This window comes from Engystomops pustulosus, chromosome 9 (genome assembly GCF_040894005.1).
Source record: "Engystomops pustulosus chromosome 9, aEngPut4.maternal, whole genome shotgun sequence".
In the NCBI taxonomy this organism is placed as follows: Eukaryota; Metazoa; Chordata; class Amphibia; order Anura; family Leptodactylidae; genus Engystomops; species Engystomops pustulosus.
In genome coordinates this window covers 3,235,297-3,256,401 of record NC_092419.1, presented here as the reverse complement: position 1 = coordinate 3,256,401, position 21,105 = coordinate 3,235,297, and the positions used below count along the sequence as shown (strand labels likewise).

General features: G+C 45.4%; 1 protein-coding gene across 2 annotated transcripts in view; it reads left to right on the top strand.

Annotated features, from left to right (window-relative positions):
- The first annotated feature begins 15,025 nt into the window (after positions 1 to 15,025).
- LOC140078012 (HLA class II histocompatibility antigen, DM beta chain-like) overlaps positions 15,026 to 21,105 on the top strand; it is a 28,845-nt gene continuing 22,765 nt past the window's right edge. For both annotated transcript variants that reach the window (XM_072125769.1, XM_072125768.1), the window contains exons 1-2: positions 15,026 to 15,127; positions 15,350 to 15,634. In XM_072125769.1, coding sequence (XP_071981870.1) covers positions 15,067 to 15,127; positions 15,350 to 15,634 — 346 coding nt within the window. In that variant the 5' untranslated portion in view covers positions 15,026 to 15,066. The remainder of the gene's footprint in view (positions 15,128 to 15,349; positions 15,635 to 21,105) is intronic.

Here is a 21,105-nt window from a genome sequence, read left to right as displayed (position 1 = left end):
CCCAGACCTCATCATATACGACACGATCCCCAGACCTCATCATACGACACGATCTCCAGACCTCATCATACGACACGATCCCCAGACCTCATCATACGACACGATCCCCAGACCTCATCATACGACACGATCTCCAGACCTCATCATACGACACGATCCCCAGACCTCATCATACGACATGATCCCCAGACCTCATCATACGACACGATCCCCAGACCTCATCATACGACATGATCCCCAGACCTCATCATACGACATGATCCCCAGACCTCATCATACGACACGATCCCCAGACCTCATCATACGACATGATCCCCAGACCTCATCATACGACATGATCCCCAGACCTCATCATACGACACGATCCCCAGACCTCATCATAGGACACGATCCCCAGACCTCATCATACGACATGATCCCCAGACCTCATCATACAACATGATCCCCAGACCTCATCATACGACACGATCCCCAGACCTCATCATACGACACGATCCCCAGACCTCATCATACGACATGATCCCCAGACCTCATCATACGACATGATCCCCAGACCTCATCATACGACACGATCTCCAGACCTCATCATACGACACGATCCCCAGACCTCATCATACGACATGATCTCCAGACCTCATCATACGACATGATCCCCAGACCTGATCATACGACACGATCTCCAGACCTGATCATACGACACGATCCCCAGACCTCATCATACGACATGATCTCCAGACCTCATCATACGACACGATCCCCAGACCTGATCATACGACACGATCTCCAGACCTCATCATACGACACGATCCCCAGACCTCATCATACGACACGATCCCCAGACCTCATCATACGACACGATCCCCAGACCTCATCATACGACACGATCCCCAGACCTCATCATACGACACGATCCCCAGACCTCATCATACGACACGATCCCCAGACCTCATCATACGACATGATCTCCAGACCTCATCATACGACATGATCCCCAGACCTCATCATACGACATGATCCCCAGACCTCATCATACGACACGATCTCCAGACCTCATCATACGACATGATCCCCAGACCTCATCATACGACATGATCTCCAGACCTCATCATACGACATGATCCCCAGACCTGATCATACGACACGATCTCCAGACCTGATCATACGACACGATCCCCAGACCTCATCATACGACATGATCTCCAGACCTCATCATACGACACGATCCCCAGACCTGATCATACGACACGATCTCCAGACCTGATCATACGACACGATCCCCAGACCTCATCATACGACATGATCCCCAGACCTCATCATACGACATGATCCCCAGACCTCATCATACGACACGATCCCCAGACCTCATCATACGACACGATCCCCAGACCTCATCATACGACACGAACTCCAGACCTCATCATACGACACGATCCCCAGACCTCATCATACGACATGATCTCCAGACCTTATCATACGACATGATCTCCAGACCTCATCATACGACATGATCTCCAGACCTCATCATACAACATGATCCCCAGACCTCATCATACGACATGATCCCCAGACCTCATCATACGACATGATCCCCAGACCTCATCATACGACATGATCTCCAGACCTCATCATACGACATGATCCCCAGACCTCATCATGTGACATGATCCCCAGACCTCATCATACGACACGATCCCCAGACCTCATCATGTGACACGATCTCCAGACCTCATCATACGACATGATCCCCAGACCTCATCATACGACACGATCCCCAGACCTCATCATGTGACACGATCCCCAGACCTCATCATACAACACGATCCCCAGACCTCATCATACGACATGATCCCCAGACCTCATCATACGACATGATCCCCAGACCTCATCATGTGACATGATTCCTGGCCCATCCATGATTACCCTCTGCATTGTGACACAGACCCCTGATGATACATGGCCATTGTCCTACACAGTTATCTCCTAGACTTATCTCGTCCATTGTCCTCCTGGTTAAGTTGATTGGCTTAACACAAATAGTTGTGTCCCCATTAGAACTGGACATGGTCTTTGTTGCAACCAAAAATTTTCTACGGTGCCAAAATGAAGCCTAAGTCCAGTCCAGGCACATCCTAGGTCCCTCTAACTTATACATTTACCCCGTGGAGCTTCCTCTACGAGCTGCGGGATTTTAATGAACAGAAAATAAGAAGGAGGACGTGACATTTATATACGACCAGCTCGGAAACGCCCACGTCCTGTATAATTTCTAAGCTTGTGTCACCCCCATGCCGGAGGTTTAGGTCACACGTGGGATGGTTTGGCCATGAAATGGGAACGTTATGCTGCATGTATGAGGTCACTTATCACGTACAGCAGATATTCCTGGCGCCTCCGTCTGTAAGACGCCACCTCCATTCCATGGTTCTGTCACCACAAAATGGCTGCCACAGTTTAGGAGATGTGTAGGTTGGTAGAAGCTTGATAATACTGGACTATTACGACTGCTCAGCCTCGTCCTACACATGAGGTACATCACATGGTGCTCACATCTTTATGTGTCCCTCAGCCCCATAGGATATATCACTGGGCCGGAGTGAGAGTCTCACGCTCTCAGTGTAAACAGTGGCGGCCATTTTGTGAGCAGCCACCAGGATGTACTAACAGTGGCGGCCATTTTGTGACAGGCCACCAGGATGTACTAACAGTGGTGGCCATTTTGTAAGCGGCCAATAGGATGTACTAACAGTGGCGGCCATTTTGTAAGCGGCCAATAGGATGTACTAACAGTGGTGGCCATTTTGTGAGCGGCCACCAGGATGTACTAACAGTGGCGGCCATTTTGTGAGCGGCCACCAGGATGTACTAACAGTGGCGGCACAGTTTGAAGAGGAGGCACCAGGTAGTTACGTTGCCCACGTACAACAATTTTACTTGTTGATCGGTCACTTGTGCTGCATTTCCACATCTCGGCTGATGTTCCCGTTTACAAGGTGAGGTCTGTGAGGATGTGACGTCCATGTAAATCACCAGACATGACACGAGCGGCCGCGGGTGGACATCAAGTGCCAACACATGGACGTCATATCCTTACTTGTCCTATATCATCAGAAGCCGGAGCCATCCAGAAGAGCAGAGATTTCTTATTTTTATAATTTATGTGGAGATGAAGGTGTAAATCTATTATTAGGACGTGTTATTATGTAAATCTGCTGCTCGTTATTAGGACGTGTAATGATGTAAATCTGCCGCCCGTTATTAGGACGTGTAATGATGTAAATCGCTGCTCATGTGGATGATTGTGCGCAGGGACTTTTCTGAGCATTTTTTTAAAAATAAAAGTTCACAGATCGGACTCTTTTCTTGATAATCAGTTACTATTGTACAGACTTCATTTATACACTTACATATATTATAATCCTGGAAGACTCCTCTGGGCAGTCCGGAGGCCGCGCTCATGATGATATAAAGATATACAAATAGTTTTATCCATAATACATAATGATATTTTGTTGTCCTTAACTAGAGATGAAATGAAAGTTTGTAACGGGTGCGTCCCACGCGACCTGGGTCAGGAAGTGAGAGTTCTCCTTATGGAGAGGTTCCCAATTAAAGGGGTTTTCTTACGAACAAAACTAAGGTTCTATCCACAGGATAGGGCCTAACTTGCTGATCAGTGGGGGTGTCAGGGATCACAATCCGATCGCGAGCGACGCAATCCCCAAAAACGTCAGGAAACCCGACAAAAATGCGGCCGCGGGAGCCTTAGTAAATAAGCCCCAATGTCTCCATGATTTTAGGCTTCTTGTAGGTCAGACTTGGTGGTAAGGACTCTGCCTTTCAAGGTTGGAAAAGGAGGCAATGTTTTCCATTTAACACTTTGGACAACGTATTTACATACCACATGACCTGGACGAATTGCAAAGCCACCAATCCGGTCGTGCGGGACCTTAACCGCGGACCCAGACTTATAGTTCAAAGCCACTTATATTTATTCTTAACAACTAAAAGCTGGAGCTGGTAGTGTCTATAAATGTGGTGTATCTGCAGCGGCCCCTCATGCCCCCCCCCCCCTCATACTATGTTTCTGGAATATTCTCTCCCGCTGCCTGTGCACTGGTGTATGAGGCAAGCCACGCCCCCTTGTCACGCCCGATACATCCAGAGTTTTGTCCTGTTGTTTTGCGTGAAAAGCTGCAAACATTCAGTTGTGACTTATTGCAGGCTTTATAGAGAGCACCGCCCCCCCCCCCCCCTCCAAGCCACATGGGAAAGGGATAAATCATGACAGTCACTGGCGATTCACAAGGAATTGTGATTATTTCAGGACTTGTATGCCAAAAAACTGAATATAAGTCCTGATAAATGTCCCTCATTGTTCCTATTGGCCATCAGTGCTATTGTGCTTTATCACGACTTAGGTCCCTTGTAAATGTAATGGGGACCGATCTGGTGCAGCCAAAAATATCGGTCCCCATAGACGCCTATGGTGTCTGGTCAGGGTGCTATGTCCAAACCTACGAGCAAACATTTGTGCACATGTAGCCTTAGTGTTAACAGATATCAGGCATCTGCATCAATCTGCTTACAACAGAAATCAGTCACAATTTGTGTTAAAAAATGCTACAAACACATTTATCAGGGGTTCTAGAATTTTTGTATTTATTTTTATTACTTTTATAACAAGGACCTAAAGTGCAACAAAATTCTAATTGTTTTGTGCAAAAATAGACTAGATTTTATATTACATCAAATTTATCTTCCACCAATATACAAGTTACCCAAGTGTAACTGTAAAATTCTAATGATTTCACCAAATTCTCATATGTGATTCCCAGTTTGAAAACAAACAGAATGATGCCCATATTGTGTTACTATCACAATATTTCCAAAGTTTTGGCATTTTCTGTTATGAAAGTGTTTGACAAAAAATTTTCTCACCAGGGGTGAAGTGGGCGGAGACTAACGTCTTCATGTATCTGCTCTGAAGCTGAGTCCAATTAGTTTGCCCACAGATCCCATGATGCCTTGTGTTCTCTCTTAAAGTAATGTAGCATTAAATCTATTTAGTTTCCCACAAATAAATTCACTTCACACTGCACAGAGCACATACAGGATGTATTTGGTGACAACCCGGCAGCTTCCATTACATGGAGGAGCAGGAAACATGTAATAAGTGGTAGAAATCATTAGTACATGAAGTGTATAGGCTGTGTTGTGGGGGAAGGGCTGCAGCATCAGGTGAGGAGAGAGACAGAGAAAGTTCTGTAGAATCATAGACTGGGATGGAGGAACTGATAGGTAATAGGGGAGATCTTGTACCTCACTTTTTTGTGTAGGTGACATCTGTATCCACAGTCCTGAACTGGTGATGGGTCCTTCGCAAACTAACCAGCTCTTTTTCACGTGAATGACAGTGGCTCACTTAAAGGGCACCTACCACCACAAATCTACCTATAAAGGTAGATTGGGTGGTAGGTGGATCATTGGGACGTGAGGATAGCCCTTTTAAGGGCTAATCCTCACGTCCCTGCACTTTTTTGAGAACTTTAATTTGATATTTATTCAAATGTACTTATGTGGCTACCGGGGCGTGGAGTAGCCGCTTATGAGATTACACGAGGCGGCTACTCCACGCCCCGGTAGCCACTTTACTCCTCCTACTCACCCATCTTCGGCGCGCAGCTCCGCGTAGCTGCGCGCCCTCGTCCGGCGAGCCTGCCGTCTGCGCATGCGCAGAAGAGCAGGCCCGCGCCTGCGCGGTCACAACTCCGAAACAGGCGCGGGCCTGCTCTTCTGCGCATGCGCAGACGGCAGGCTCGCCGGACGAGGGCGCGCAGCTACGCGGAGCTGCGCGCCGAAGATGGGTGAGTAGGAGGAGTAAAGTGGCTACCGGGGCGTGGAGTAGCCGCCTCGTGTAATCTCATAAGCGGCTACTCCACGCCCCGGTAGCCACATAAGTACATTTGAATAAATATCAAATTAAAGTTCTCAAAAAAGTGCAGGGACGTGAGGATTAGCCCTTAAAAGGGCTATCCTCACGTCCCAATGATCCACCTACCACCCAATCTACCTTTATAGGTAGATTTGTGGTGGTAGGTTCCCTTTAACCCAGCCCATAATCGTTGCACCACACCCTCTTTAACCCTGTAAAATTGGGTTAAAAGTAGTGTGGAGTGGGGGGCTGGCTGGCCTGAGGCTCCCTATTTTATATTTAATAGGGAGCTGTTCAGCAGCCAAAAGAGCCGGTTCTTCTTAGTGAGTGGAGCCTAATGATGCAGTTCACTAAGAAAAGTTGGACTTCCCATTACTATCCTGACCACAATCAACTCTGCTACATACACAGAGAGGACAGTCACATGACCTCCTCTCTGAGCAGGGAGAAGCAGCCTCTTCCCTCCCATGAACCCGTAAAGTTTGTTTATAGGACGGACTCCAGGGCTGGTCAGCACAGGCGGAGGAAGCAGCTACTGCAGCAGCTCTGAGATAATGGGAACGTTTACTTAAAGTGCTATTTCCATGTATGATGCTGCATGCGGCGACTTACTAAGATCGTGCACCAGAAGTCATGAATCTGTCACTTCCCCACAATGGTCCGACAGAGTTCACTTTTTTTGTGGTGCACCTTTAACATAAGGCATGCGACATAATTTGAAAGTTAAATACGGCGTTCGGTCTGACGGCACGCTCCCCCAATTTGTGTGGCATGGAAGCAGCAAAAGGATTCGCGTGTGACACAGTAGCAGCACGGACACTTCTTATACCTGTGCAGCCATTTTAGTAATGAAGAACGTGCACGGCCCGAGAAAAGTGCGCAGCGCGACCCTTAGTAAATGAGCCCCAATCTGAGGAGTAAAGCAAACACAGGTAACAATGATAATGGGCAAAGCTGTTCTGCATCCCAAGAATTTTATCAGGTGTTTATCTTCAAAGCTTCGCCAATTATTAAATGTAGAAGTGTTTTAGTAGATCATGAGATGCGGAGCTGATTCTGAAGAAGTTCTGCAGCAGAGATGAAACGCACCCAGAGGAAGCAGATAGTAAGAAGTGACATGAATACACATTCTCCTGAGTAAAGGGAAGTCGGGGGATTTCCACTGCACAATCGCATCACGGCCCAATCTAAAATGCAGAAATGATTGTTTATAGAATCAGATATCACAATGTTCCTCTGGGTCCAGACTGTATGTGTTCTGGTCTGACCACAGACCCCACAGTGTATATCCAGTATTAGGGCTCATTCAGACACCCGTCTGTGGGGATGTATATGGAGTCCCCATAGACGCCAATGGCAGCCCAGCGGCGGTACATGTGTGGCACCGATCCGCGCCATACACGGGGAAACAATAACACATGCTCTATCGTTCCCCGTGCGGAGCTATTTTCTATGAAGGGGTCACCTCCTCCTCCTCTCCAGCGCACAGTGGTATGCCCGCCCGGCGTGTGAATGTACCCTTATAGAGATATATGACGCCATCAGCTACAGAGCTACTGCGGCTTCACTGCACAGTGTCACGGGTGCTCCTGTGACCCATATTTCGGCTTGCGGGCTCACCCGTGCCCCTCTGTGGGCGCTGGCGCGGCAACCATGCTTCTTACCTGTCCCCGCTCCAGTGCCCGGCCCAGCGGGCCACCGCACCGCTAATTGGCCATTTCCCAGAATTCTATATAATCCTGCCTCTCCCTGCACACCCTGCCGGATCTCCGTGCCTCGTGCCTTAGAGAAAGCTTTGTCTCACACCCTGTGTGTTATTGTGATTTCCTGTTGAGACCCCGGTTCCGTTCCTGACTACGCTCCTCCACTGCCTTGACCTATTGCTACGTCCCGACTCTGATCCCGCGCTGCCTGTCCTGACCTCCTGCCTGTGTCCCGACTACTATCCTGCTGAACGTCTCTATACCTCGCTTTGGCTGCCACTGCGGATAAAGTCGCACCTGTGGAACGACCTGGTGGTACCACGACGCAGCAAGTCCAACCCAATTTGCTGCGGTCATTGGTGAAAACCGGGTGCCACTTAGACTCTGGTCCCTGGTGTCGGCTTACATCATTGTCCACAGTGGGTCCAGTGGGTCCACTACCCCAGAATCCTGACACACTGTACTCACATGCTGCAGGTTCTGTATAGTAGTACCTTATAGTATACAGCTCCATCAATCACTATGATACAAGGAAAACCCAAATAATTACCGTATTTTCTGGGTGATAAGGCGCACCGGACTATAATGCGCATTACTAAAAAAGGCCTTATATATGGAATAATTCCATATATAAGGCGCACCGAACTATAAGGCGCAGGGTCCGGGGGCGTGGAGGAGGTCCGGGGGCGTGGTGTGAAAACTGAGCGGAGAGGTCGCAACCAGCGACTTTCCACAGACTCGGCAAGAGGTGAGCGGTCTCCGGGGAAGGGGGTCCGTTCAGGTGGAGGAGGGCAGCGGACCCTACTTACATTGGTTCCCCATTACCGGAGACAGCAAATCTCCAGCGGGAACTGCAGACCACGCGGCAAAAGTTGGTTCGCGCTATGGCGCCTGTTGTTCGTGCCGCGTGGTCTGCAGTTCCCGCTGGAGATCTGCTGTCTCCGGTAGCGGAGACCTATGTAAGTAGGGTCCGCTGCCCTCCTCCATACATAAGGCGCACCGGACTATAAGGCGCACTTTGGATTTCTAAGGAAATCTTAGGTTTTTATGTGCGCCTTATAGTCTGGAAAATACGGTATTATTTTCACAACTGAAATATCTAAAGTAATAAATAAATACAGTGCATTATGGGAAAAACACAACTATGATCACTGGAGTAAACCTGAGTACTGAAGGGGTTAATTGTGTTTAGTCCTGAGATGAGAAGTTACTCCGCAGTTACATAGTTGTTTTTCTTATCCTGGTCTATCTGCACAGGGCAAGTCCTGGGTTATTGGGGTAAGTCCTGGGTTATTGGGGCAAGTCCTGGGTTATTGGGGAAAGTCCTGGGTTATTGGGGTAAGTCCTGGGTTATTGGGGTAAGTCCTGGGTTATTGGGGTAAGTCCTGGGTTATTAGGGTAAGTCCTGGGTTATTGGGGTAAGTCCTGGATTATTGGGGTTAGTCCTGTGTTATTGGTGTAAGTCCTGGGTTAATGGGGTAAGTCCCGGGTTATTGGGGTAACTCTCGGGTTATTGGGGTAAGTCCCGGGTTATTAGGGCAAGTCCTGGGTTATTGGGGTAAGTCCTGGGTTATTGGGGTAAGTCCTGGGTTAATGGGGTAAATCCTGGGTTAATGGGGTAAGTCCTGGGTTATTGGGGTAAGTCCTGGGTTATTGGGGTAAGCCCTGGATTATTGGGGTTAGTCCTGTGTTATTGGTGTAAGTCCTGGGTTAATGGGGTAAGTCCCGGGTTATTGGGGTAAATCCTTGGTTACTGGGGTAAGACCTGGGTTAATGGGGTAAATCCTGGGTTACTGGGGTAAATCCTGGTTTATTGTGGTAATTCCTGGGTTATTGGGATAATTCCTGGGCTATTAGGGTAAGTCCTGGGTTATTGGGGTAAGTCCTGGGTTACTGGGGTAAGTCCTGGGTTATTGGGGTAAGTCCCGGGTTATTGGGGTAAATCCTGGATTATTGGGGTAACTCCTGGGTTATTGGGGTAAGTCCCGGGTTATTAGGGTAAGTCCCGGGTTAATGGGGTAAGTCCTGGGTTATTAGGGTAAGTCCCGGGTTATTGTGGTAAGTCCTGGGTTATTGGGGTAAATCCTGGGTTACTGGGATAAATCCTGGGTTATTGTGGTAATTCCTGGGTTACTGGGGTAATTCCCGGTTTAATGGGGTAAGTCCTGGGTTATTGGGGTAAGTCCCGGGTTATTGGGGTAAGTACTGGGTTTTTGGGGTAAATCCTGGGTTATTGGGGTAAGTCCCGGGTTATTAGGGTAAGTCCTGGGTTATTGGGGTAAGTCCCGGGTTATTGGGGTAAGTCCCAGGTTATTGGGGTAAATCCTGGATTATTGGGGGAACTCCTGGGTTATTGGGGTAACTCCTGGGTTATTGGGGTAAATCCTGGGTTAATGGGGTAAGTCCCGGGTTATTAGGGTAAGTTGCGGGTTATTGGGGTAAGTCCTGGGCTAATGGGGTAAATCCTGGGTTACTGGGGTAAATCCTGGGTTTTTGTGGTAATTCCTGGGTTACTGGGGTAATTCCCGGTTTATTGGGGTAAATCCCGGGTTACTGGGGTAAGTCCTGGGTTATTGGGGTAAGTCCTGGGTTTTTGGGGTAAATCCTGGGTTATTGGGGTAAGTCCTGGGTTATTGGGGTAAGTCCTGGGTTTTTGGGATAAATCCTGGGTTATTGGGGTAAGTCCCGGGTTATTAGGGTAAATCCTGGGTTATTAGGGTAAATCCTGGGTTATTAGGGTGAATCCCGGATTATTGGGGTAAATCCTGGGTTATTGGGGTAAATCCTGGGTTATTGGGGTAAGTCCTGGGTTAATGGGGTAAATCCTGGGTTAATGGGGTAAGTCCTGGGTTATTGGGGTAAGTCCTGGGTTAATGGGGTCAATCCTGGATTATTGGGGTAAGTCCTGTGTTATTGGGTAAGTCCTGTGTTATTGGGGTAAGTCCTGGGTTATTGGGGTAAGTCCTGGATTATTGGGGTTAGTCCTGTGTTATTGGTGTAAGTCCTGTGTTAATGGGGTAAGTCCCGGGTTATTGGGGTAAATCCTTGGTTACTGGGGTAAGACCTGGGTTAATGGGGTAAATCCTGGGTTACTGGGGTAAATCCTGGGTTATTGGGGTAAGTCCTGGGTTAATGGGGTAAATCCTGGGTTAATGGGGTAAGTCCTGGGTTATTGGGGTAAGTCCTGGGTTAATGGGGTCAATCCTGGATTATTGGGGTAAGTCCTGTGTTATTGGGTAAGTCCTGTGTTATTGGGGAAGTCCTGGGTTATTGGGTAAGTCCTGTGTTATTGGGGTAAGTCCTGGGTTATTGGGGTAAGTCCTGGATTATTGGGGTTAGTCCTGTGTTATTGGTGTAAGTCCTGTGTTAATGGGGTAAGTCCCGGGTTATTGGGGTAAATCCTTGGTTACTGGGGTAAGTCCCGGATTATTGGGGTAAATCCTGGGTTATTGGGGTAAATCCTGGGTTATTGGGGTAAGTCCTGGGTTAATGGGGTAAATCCTGGGTTAATGGGGTAAGTCCTGGGTTATTGGGGTAAGTCCTGGGTTAATGGGGTCAATCCTGGATTATTGGGGTAAGTCCTGTGTTATTGGGTAAGTCCTGTGTTATTGGGGAAGTCCTGGGTTATTGGGGTAAATCCTGGATTATTGGGGTTAGTCCTGTGTTATTGGTGTAAGTCCTGTGTTAATGGGGTAAGTCCCGGGTTATTGGGGTAAATCCTTGGTTACTGGGGTAAGACCTGGGTTAATGGGGTAAATCCTGGGTTACTGGGGTAAATCCTGGTTTATTGTGGTAATTCCTGGGTTATTAGGGTAATTCCTGGGTTATTGGGATAATTCCTGGGCTATTAGGGTAAGTCCTGGGTTATTGGGGTAAGTCCCGGGTTACTGGGGTAAGTCCTGGGTTATTGGGGTAAGTCCCGGGTTATTGGGGTAAATCCTGGATTATTGGGGTAACTCCTGGGTTATTGGGGTAAGTCCCGGGTTATTAGGGTAAGTCCTGGGTTAATGGGGTAAGTCCCGGGTTATTAGGGTAAGTCCCGGGTTATTGTGGTAAGTCCTGGGTTATTGGGATAAATCCTGGGTTATTGTGGTAATTCCTGGGTTACTGGGGTAATTCCTGGGTTATTGGGGTAATTCCCGGTTTAATGGGGTAAGTCCTGGGTTATTGGGGTAAGTCCCGGGTTATTGGGGTAAGTCCTGGGTTTTTGGGGTAAATCCTGGGTTTTTGGGGTAAGTCCCGGGTTATTAGGGTAAGTCCTGGGTTATTGGGGTAAGTCCCGGGTTATTGGGGTAAGTCCCAGGTTATTGGGGTAAATCCTGGATTATTGGGGTAAGTCCCGGGTTATTGGGGTAAATCCCAAATTATTGGGGTAAATCCTGGATTATTGGGGTAACTCCTGGGTTATTAGGGTAAGTCCTGGGTTAATGGGGTAAGTCCTGGGTTAATGGGGTAAGTCCCGGGTTATTAGGGTAAATCCCGGGTTATTGGGGTACGTCCTGGGTTAATGGGGTAAATCCTAGGTTACTGGGGTAAATCCTGGGTTATTGTGGTAATTCCTGGGTTACTGGGGTAATTCCCGGTTTATTGGGGTAAGTCCCGGTTTAATGGGGTAAGTCCTGGGTTATTGGGGTAACTCCCGGGTTATTGGGTTAAGTCCTGGGTTTTTGGGGTAAATCCTGGGTTATTGGGGTAAGTCCCGGGTTATTAGGGTAAGTCCTGGGTTATTGGGGTAAGTCCCGGGTTATTGGGGTAAGTCCCAGGTTATTGGGGTAAATCCTAGGTTACTGGGGTAAATCCTGGGTTATTGTGGTAATTCCTGGGTTACTGGGGTAATTCCCGGTTTATTGGGGTAAGTCCTGGGTTATTGGGGTAAGTCCTGGGTTATTGGGGTAAGTCCTGGATTTTTGGGGTAACTCCTGGGTTATTGGGGTAAGTCCTGGGTTTTTGGGGTAAATCCTGGGTTATTGGGGTAAGTCCCGGGTTATTAGGGTAAGTCCTGGGTTATTAGGATAAGTCCTGGGTTATTAGGGTAAGTCCCGGATTATTGGGGTAAGTCCCGGGTTATTAGGGTAAGTCCTGGGTTATTAGGGTAAGTCCCAGGTTATTGGGGTAAGTCCCGGGTTATTAGGGTAAGTCCTGGGTTATTACGGTAAGTGCCGGGTTATTGGGGTAAGTCCCGGCTTATTAGGGTAAGTCCTGGGTGATTAGGGTAAGTCCCGGGTTATTGGGGTAAGTCCCGGGTTATTAGGGTAAGTCCTGGGTTATTAGGGTAAATCCCGGGTTATTGGGGTAAGTCCTGGGTTATTGGGGTAAGTCCTGGGTTATTAAGGTAAATCCTGGGTTATTAGGGTAAATCCCGGGTTATTGGGGTAAGTCCTGGGTTATTGGGGCAAGTGATGGGTTATTGGGGTAAGTCCCGGGTTATTGGGGTAAGTCCTGGGTTATTGGGGTAAATCCCGGGTTATTGGGGTAAGTCCTGGGTTATTAGGGTAAATCCCGGGTTATTGGGGTAAGTCCTGGGTTATTGGGGTAAGTCCTGGGTTATTAGGGTAAATCCTGGGTTATTAGGGTTAAATTCCGGGTTATTGGGGTAAGTCCTGGGTTATTGGGGCAAGTGATGGGTTATTGGGGTAAGTCCCGGGTTATTGGGGTAAGTCCTGGGTTATTGGGGTAAATCCTGGGTTATTAGGGTAAATCCCGGGTTATTGGGGTAAGTCCTGGGTTATTGGGGCAAGTGCTGGGTTATTGGGGTAAGTCCCGGGTTATTGGGGTAAATCCCGGGTTATTGGGGTAAGTCCTGGGTTATTGGGGTAAGTCCCGGGTTATTGGGGTAAGTCCTGGGTAATTGGGGTAAATCCTGGGTTATTAGGGTAAATCCTGGGTTATTGGGGTAAGTCCTGGGTTATTGGGGTAACTCCCGGGTTATTGGGGTAAGTCCTGGATTATTGGGGTAAGTCCTGGGTTATTAGGGTAAATCCTGGGTTATTAGGGTAAATCCCGGGTTATTGGGGTAAGTCCTGGGTTATTGGGGCAAGTGATAGGTTATTGGGGTAAGTCCCGGGTTATTGGGGTAAGTCCTGTGTTATTGGGGTAAGTCCCGGGTTATTGGGGTAAGTCCTGTGTTATTGGGGTAAATCCCGGGTTATTGGGGTAAGTCCTGGGTTATTAGGGTAAGTCCTGGGTTATTAGGGTAAATCCTGGGTTATTAGGGTAAATCCCGGGTTATTGGGGTAAGTTCTGGGTTATTGGGGCAAGTGATGGGTTATTGGGGTAAGTCCCGGGTTATTGGGGTAAGTCCCGGGTTATTGGGGTAAATCCTGGGTTATTGGGGTAAATCCCGGGTTATTGGGGTAAGTCCTGGGTTATTAGGGTAAATCCCGGGTTATTGGGGTAAGTCCTGGGTTATTGGGGTAAGTCCTGGGTTATTAGGGTAAATCCTGGGTTATTCGGGTAAATCCCGGGTTATTGGGGTAAGTCCTGGGTTATTGGGGCAAGTGATGGGTTATTGGGGTAAGTCCCGGGTTACTGGGGTAAGTCCTGGGTTTTTGGGGTAAATCCTGGGTTATTAGGGTAAATCCTGGGTTATTGGGGTAAGTCCTGGGTTATTGGGGCAAGTGCTGGGTTATTGGGGTAAGTCCCGGGTTATTGGGGTAAATCCCGGGTTATTGGGGTAAGTCCTGGGTTATTGGGGTAAGTCCCGGGTTATTGGGGTAAGTCCTGGGTAATTGGGGTAAATCCTGGGTTATTAGGGTAAATCCTGGGTTATTGGGGTAAGTCCTGGGTTATTGGGGTAACTCCCGGGTTATTGGGGTAATTCCCGAGTTATTGGGGTAAGTCCTGGGTTATTGGGGTAAGTCCCGGGTTATTGGGGTAAGTCCTGGGTTATTGTGGTAAATCCTGGGTTATTGGGGTAAGTCCTGGGTTATTAGGGTAATTCCTGGGTTATTGGGGTAACTCCCGGGTTATTGGGGTAATTCCCGGGTTATTGGGGTAAGTCCTGGGTTATTGGGGTAAGTCCCGGGTTATTGGGGTAAGTCCTGGGTTATTAGGGTAAGTCCCGGGTTATTGGGGTAAATCCTGGGTTATTAGGGTAAATCCTGGGTTATTGGGGTAAGTCCTGGGTTATTAGGGTAAATCCTGGGTTATTGGGGTAACTCCCGGGTTATTGGGGTAAGTCCTGGGTTATTGGGGTAAGTCCCAGGTTATTTGCTTCTGTATTTCCTTATTTGTTGCACTTTCCACATTTTGTCGCTTTGTTTCCTTCTGACATCTGGATGAGTAAGGACCTGACAGCCCTGGACCAGGTTCTACCTAGTAACAGTGATGTCATCGGACTCCTGATTTCCTACTGGCTGCTGACTATAGAACCTCCTCTCTGTGTGTTGTTACATTGTATCCAGCAGCGGCACATCGAGGAGCACTGCGGAGATGAAGGGGTGTATAGCTGAGCTGCTGCTGGTATACAGCGCCGTGTCACTGCCGGCCACAGGTATACGGCTGTACAGAGCGGATGTCACATACATAGCATAGATACATTCACTAGTATTAGCACTGGTCTCTTATGAACTTTGGAGAACATTTTGCAGAACATTTGATCTTCTTATCATCTTCTGCACATTAGCGCCACCTATAGGGCTCAGTACCATAAAAACACATTACCTGATCTCTGTACTTTGTATGATTGTATCCCCTGTGTTTCTGTGCCCTGCAGGATACGTGGTACAGGAGATCACATACTGCGGATATGGAGACGATGTAGAAGGGAACGGAACCTTTGAGTATTTCATGACATTTAATCACCAGCCGGCGCTCGGCTACGACAGCAAAGAGAACATGTTTCTGCCTTTCCGATCCATTACTGAAATGCTGATAGTAGTTCTAGAATTTACTACAGAACTGAACTCCAGACCCGACATGTTTCACTATGTGAGATCCGAGGAGAAAAGATGCAAAGAGGAAATGAAGACGTTCCGGAACCGAACTGTGCAAAGACGTGGTGAGTGATAACAGCCCGGCCCGATAGTATGGGGACCCCGAATCCTGACCCTAAACTCACAGGATGGAGAGGTTTCCCCACAAGTCACTCCTCATACATGTATAATACACTAGAGCAGTGATGGCTAACCTATGACACGCTCAGCCATTTTCAGTGACACACGGCCGCCAGAGAGTTAAGTTTCATCCTCGGCTCCTACACGGCCAGGTGAAGTAGCAGGGAGGCTGAGAGATTGCCATGCACTGAGCTCACAGCACTTCCTCCTCCTCTTCCTTCACCGGCTGGCCCCTCCCCCTGTGTGAGCTGTGCCTCGTGTCTCTGGTCAGCACAGGTATCATCCCGGGGCCCAGCACCAGGAGAAGTAACCCGACCATCAACTCCAGAAACTCCTCTGCAGCTCCTGATAGTTGTGCTGGGGGGAGTTGTTGTGGTAGGTCACCTCTACACTGACCATCTCCACAGCAGGGATGAGGGAGGACAACCACTCTCATCATACATACAAGACATCATACAGTGAGAAATGTCAGTGACTGTATGATAGAAGACAGTCATCAGGGCTTGTGTGTCGTGCCGTACAAGCCCTGAAATAATCACAACGCCTTGCAAATCACCAGACATTGCGATTATTTTGCTCCTCATGAAGGAGATGCGGACAGCGGCGCCTGCGACTCACTATAACCTGTGAACTTTCATGACAAAGTTTGCAGGTTACTAAGCATTTCCACACCTGTCTGATTGTAGCCGATCTATTACAATGTGCAAAGCGCACATTGTAATAAATAGATGATGTGGAAAATCCCCATATATTGCTGGACTGTAGTATGACAGTCCATGGTAGGATCAATTAGACCCTAGAAGTTAAATAATTATACATATTTGTTATTTAAACTATAAATATCACAAAATGATGTTTTTTTTTTCTCAAGGTGACACACCACCCGAGTTATGCTCGGTTTTTTGGCGAATTTTGACACACCAAGCTCAAAAGGTTGCCCATCACTGATCTAGAGGTTACTTCAATACCACAACATATGTACAAGACTATAACTAATATAATACTGCCCCCTATGTACAGGATATAACTGCTATAATACTGCCCCCTATGTACAAGAATATAACTACTATAATACTGCCCCCTATGTACAGGAATATAACTACTATAATACTGCCCCCTATGTACAGGATATAACTGCTATAATACTGCCCCCTATGTACAAGAATATAACTACTATAATACTGCCCCCTATGTACAGGGATATAACTACTATAATACTGCCCCCTATGTACAGGAATATAACTACTATAATACTGCCCCTATGTACAGGAATATAACTACTATAATACTGCCCCCTATGTACAAGAATATAACTACTATAATACTGCCCCCTATGTACAAGAATATAACTACTATAATACTGCCCCCTATGTACAAGAATATAACTACTATAATACTGCCCCCTATGTACAGGAATATAACTACTATAATACTGCCCCCTATGTACAGGAATATAACTACTATAATACTGCCCCCTATGTACAAGAATATAACTACTATAATACTGCCCCCTATGTACAAGAATATAACTACTATAATACTGCCCCCTATGTACAAGAATATAACTACTATAATACTGCCCCCTATGTACAGGAATATAACTACTATAATACTGCCCCCTATGTACAGGAATATAACTACTATAATACTGCCCCCTATGTACAGGAATATAACTACTATAATACTGCCCCCTATGTACAAGAATATAACTACTATAATACTGCCCCCTATGTACAGGAATATAACTACTATAATACTGCCCCCTATGTACAGGAATATAACTACTATAATACTGCCCCCTATGTACAAGAATATAACTACTATAATACTGCCCCCTATGTACAAGAATATAACTACTATAATACTGCCCCCTATGTACAAGAATATAACTACTATAATACTGCCCCCTATGTACAAGAATATAACTACTATAATACTGCCCCCTATGTACAGGATATAACTACTATAATACTGCCCCCTATGTACAGGATATAACTACTATAATACTGCCCCCTATGTACAGGAATATAACTACTATAATACTGCCCCCTATGTACAGGAATATAACTACTATAATACTGCCCCCTATGTACAAGAATATAACTACTATAATACTGCCCCCTATGTACAGGATATAACTGCTATAATACTGCCCCCTATGTACAGGAATATAACTACTATAATACTGCCCCCTATGTACAAGAATATAACTACTATAATACTGCCCCCTATGTACAGGAATATAACTACTATAATACTACCCCCTATGTACAGGAATATAACTACTATAATACTGCCCCCTATGTACAGGAATATAACTACTATAATACTGCCCCTGTGTACAGGAATATAACTACTATAATACTGCACCCTATGTACAAGAATATAACTACTATAATACTGCCCCCTATGTACAGGGATATAACTACTATAATACTGCCCCTATGTACAAGAATATAACTACTATAATACTGCCCCCTATGTACAGGATATAACTGCTATAATACTGCCCCCTATGTGCAGGAATATAACTACTATAATACTGCCCCCTATGTACAGGAATATAACTACTATAATACTGCCCCCTATGTACAGGAATATAACTACTATAATACTGCCCCCTATGTACAGGAATATAACTACTATAATACTGCCCACTATGTACAAGAATATAACTACTATAATACTGCCCCCTATGTACAGGAATATAACTACTATAATACTGCCCCCTATGTACAGGAATATAACTACTATAATACTGCCCCTATGTACAAGAATATAACTACTATAATACTTCCCCCTATGTACAGGAATATAACTACTATAATACTGCCCCCTATGTACAGGGATATAACTACTATAATACTGCCCCCTATGTACAAGAATATAACTACTATAATACTGCCCCCTATGTACAGGAATATAACTACTATAATACTGCCCCCTATGTACAAGAATATAACTACTATATTACTGCCCCCTATGTACAGGATATAACTACTATAATACTCCCCCCTGTGTACAGTAATATAACTACTATAATACTGCCCCCTATGTACAAGAATATAACTACTATAATACTGCCCCCTATGTACAAGAATATAACTACTATAATACTTCCCCCTATGTACAGGAATATAACTACTATAATACTGCCCCCTATGTACAGGGATATAACTACTATAATACTGCCCCCTATGTACAAGAATATAACTACTATAATACTGCCCCCTATGTACAGGAATATAACTACTATAATACTGCCCCCTATGTACAAGAATATAACTACTATAATACTGCCCCCTATGTACAAGAATATAACTACTATAATACTGCCCCTATGTACAGGAATATAACTACTATAATACTGCCCCCTATGTACAGGAATATAACTACTATAATACTGCCCCCTATGTACAGGAATATAACTCCTCTAATACTGCCCCCTATGTACAGGAATATAACTACTATAATACTGCCCCCTATGTACAGGATATAACTGCTATAATACTGCCCCTAATGTACAGGAATATAACTACTATAATACTGCCCCCTATGTACAGGAATATAACTACTATAATACTGCCCCCTATGTACAGGATATAACTACTATAATACTGCCCCCTATGTACAGGATATAACTACTATAATACTGCCCCCTGTGTACAGGATTTAACTGCTATAATACTTCCCCCTATGTACAGGAATATAACTACTATAATACTGCCCCCTATGTACAGGAATATAACTACTATAATACTGCCCTCTATGTACAGGAATATAACTACTATAATACTGCCCCCTATGTACAGGAATATAACTACTATAATACTGCCCCTATGTACAGGAATATAACTACTATAATACTGCCCCCTATGTACAGGAATATAACTACTATAATACTGCCCCCTATGTACAGGAATATAACTACTATAATACTGCCCCTATGTACAGGAATATAACTACTATAATACTGCCCCTATGTACAAGAATATAACTACTATAATACTGCCCCCTATGTACAGGAATATAACTACTATAATACTGCCCCCTATGTACAGGAATATAACTACAATAATACTGCCTCCTATGTACAGGAATATAACTACTATAATACTGCCCCTATGTACAGGAATATAACTACTATAATACTGCCCCCTATGTACAGGAATATAACTACTATAATGCTGCCTCCTATGTACAGGAATATAACTACTATAATACTGCCTCCTATTTACAGGAATATAACTACTATAATACTGCCCCCTATGTACAGGAATATAACTACTATAATACTGCCCCCTATGTACAAGAATATAACTACTATAATACTGCCCCCTATGTACAAGAATATAACTACTATAATACTGCCCCCTATGTACAAGAATATAACTACTATAATACTGCCCCTTATATACAGGAATATAACTACTATAATACTGCCCCCTATGTACAGGAATATAACTACTATAATACTGCCCCCTATGTACAGGTATATAACTACTATAATACTGCCCCCTATGTACAGGAATATAACTACTATAATACTGCCCCCTGTGTACAGGAATATAACTACTATAATACTTCCCCCTGTGTACAGGAATATAACTACTATAATACTGCCCCTATGTACAAGAATATAACTACTATAATACTGCCCCCTATGTACAGGAATATAACTACTATAATACTGCCCCCTATGTACAGGTATATAACTACTATAATACTGCCCCCTATGTACAGGAATATAACTACTATAATACTGCCCCCTATGTACAGGTATATAACTACTATAATACTGCCCCCTATGTACAAGAATATAACTACTATAATACTGCCCCCTATGTACAAGAATATAACTACTATAATACTGCCCCCTATGTACAGGAATATAACTACTATAATACTGCCCCCTATGTACAAGAATATAACTACTATAATACTGCCCCCTATGTACAAGAATATAACTGCTATAATACTGCCCCCTATGTACAGGAATATAACTACTATAATACTGCCCCCTATGTACAGGAATATAACTACTATAATACTGCCCCCTATGTACAGGAATATAACTACTATAATACTGCCCCCTACGTACAAGAATAAAACTACTATAATACTGCCCCCTATGTACAGAAATATAACTACTATAATACTGCCCCCTATGTACAAGAATATAACTACTATAATACTGCCCCCTGTGTACAGGAATATAACTACTATAATACTGCCCCTATGTACAAGAATATAACTACTATAATACTGCCCCCTATGTACAGGAATATAACTACTATAATACTGCCCCCTATGTACAGGTATATAACTACTATAATACTGCCCCCTATGTACAGGAATATAACTACTATAATACTGCCCCCTATGTACAGGTATATAACTACTATAATACTGCCCC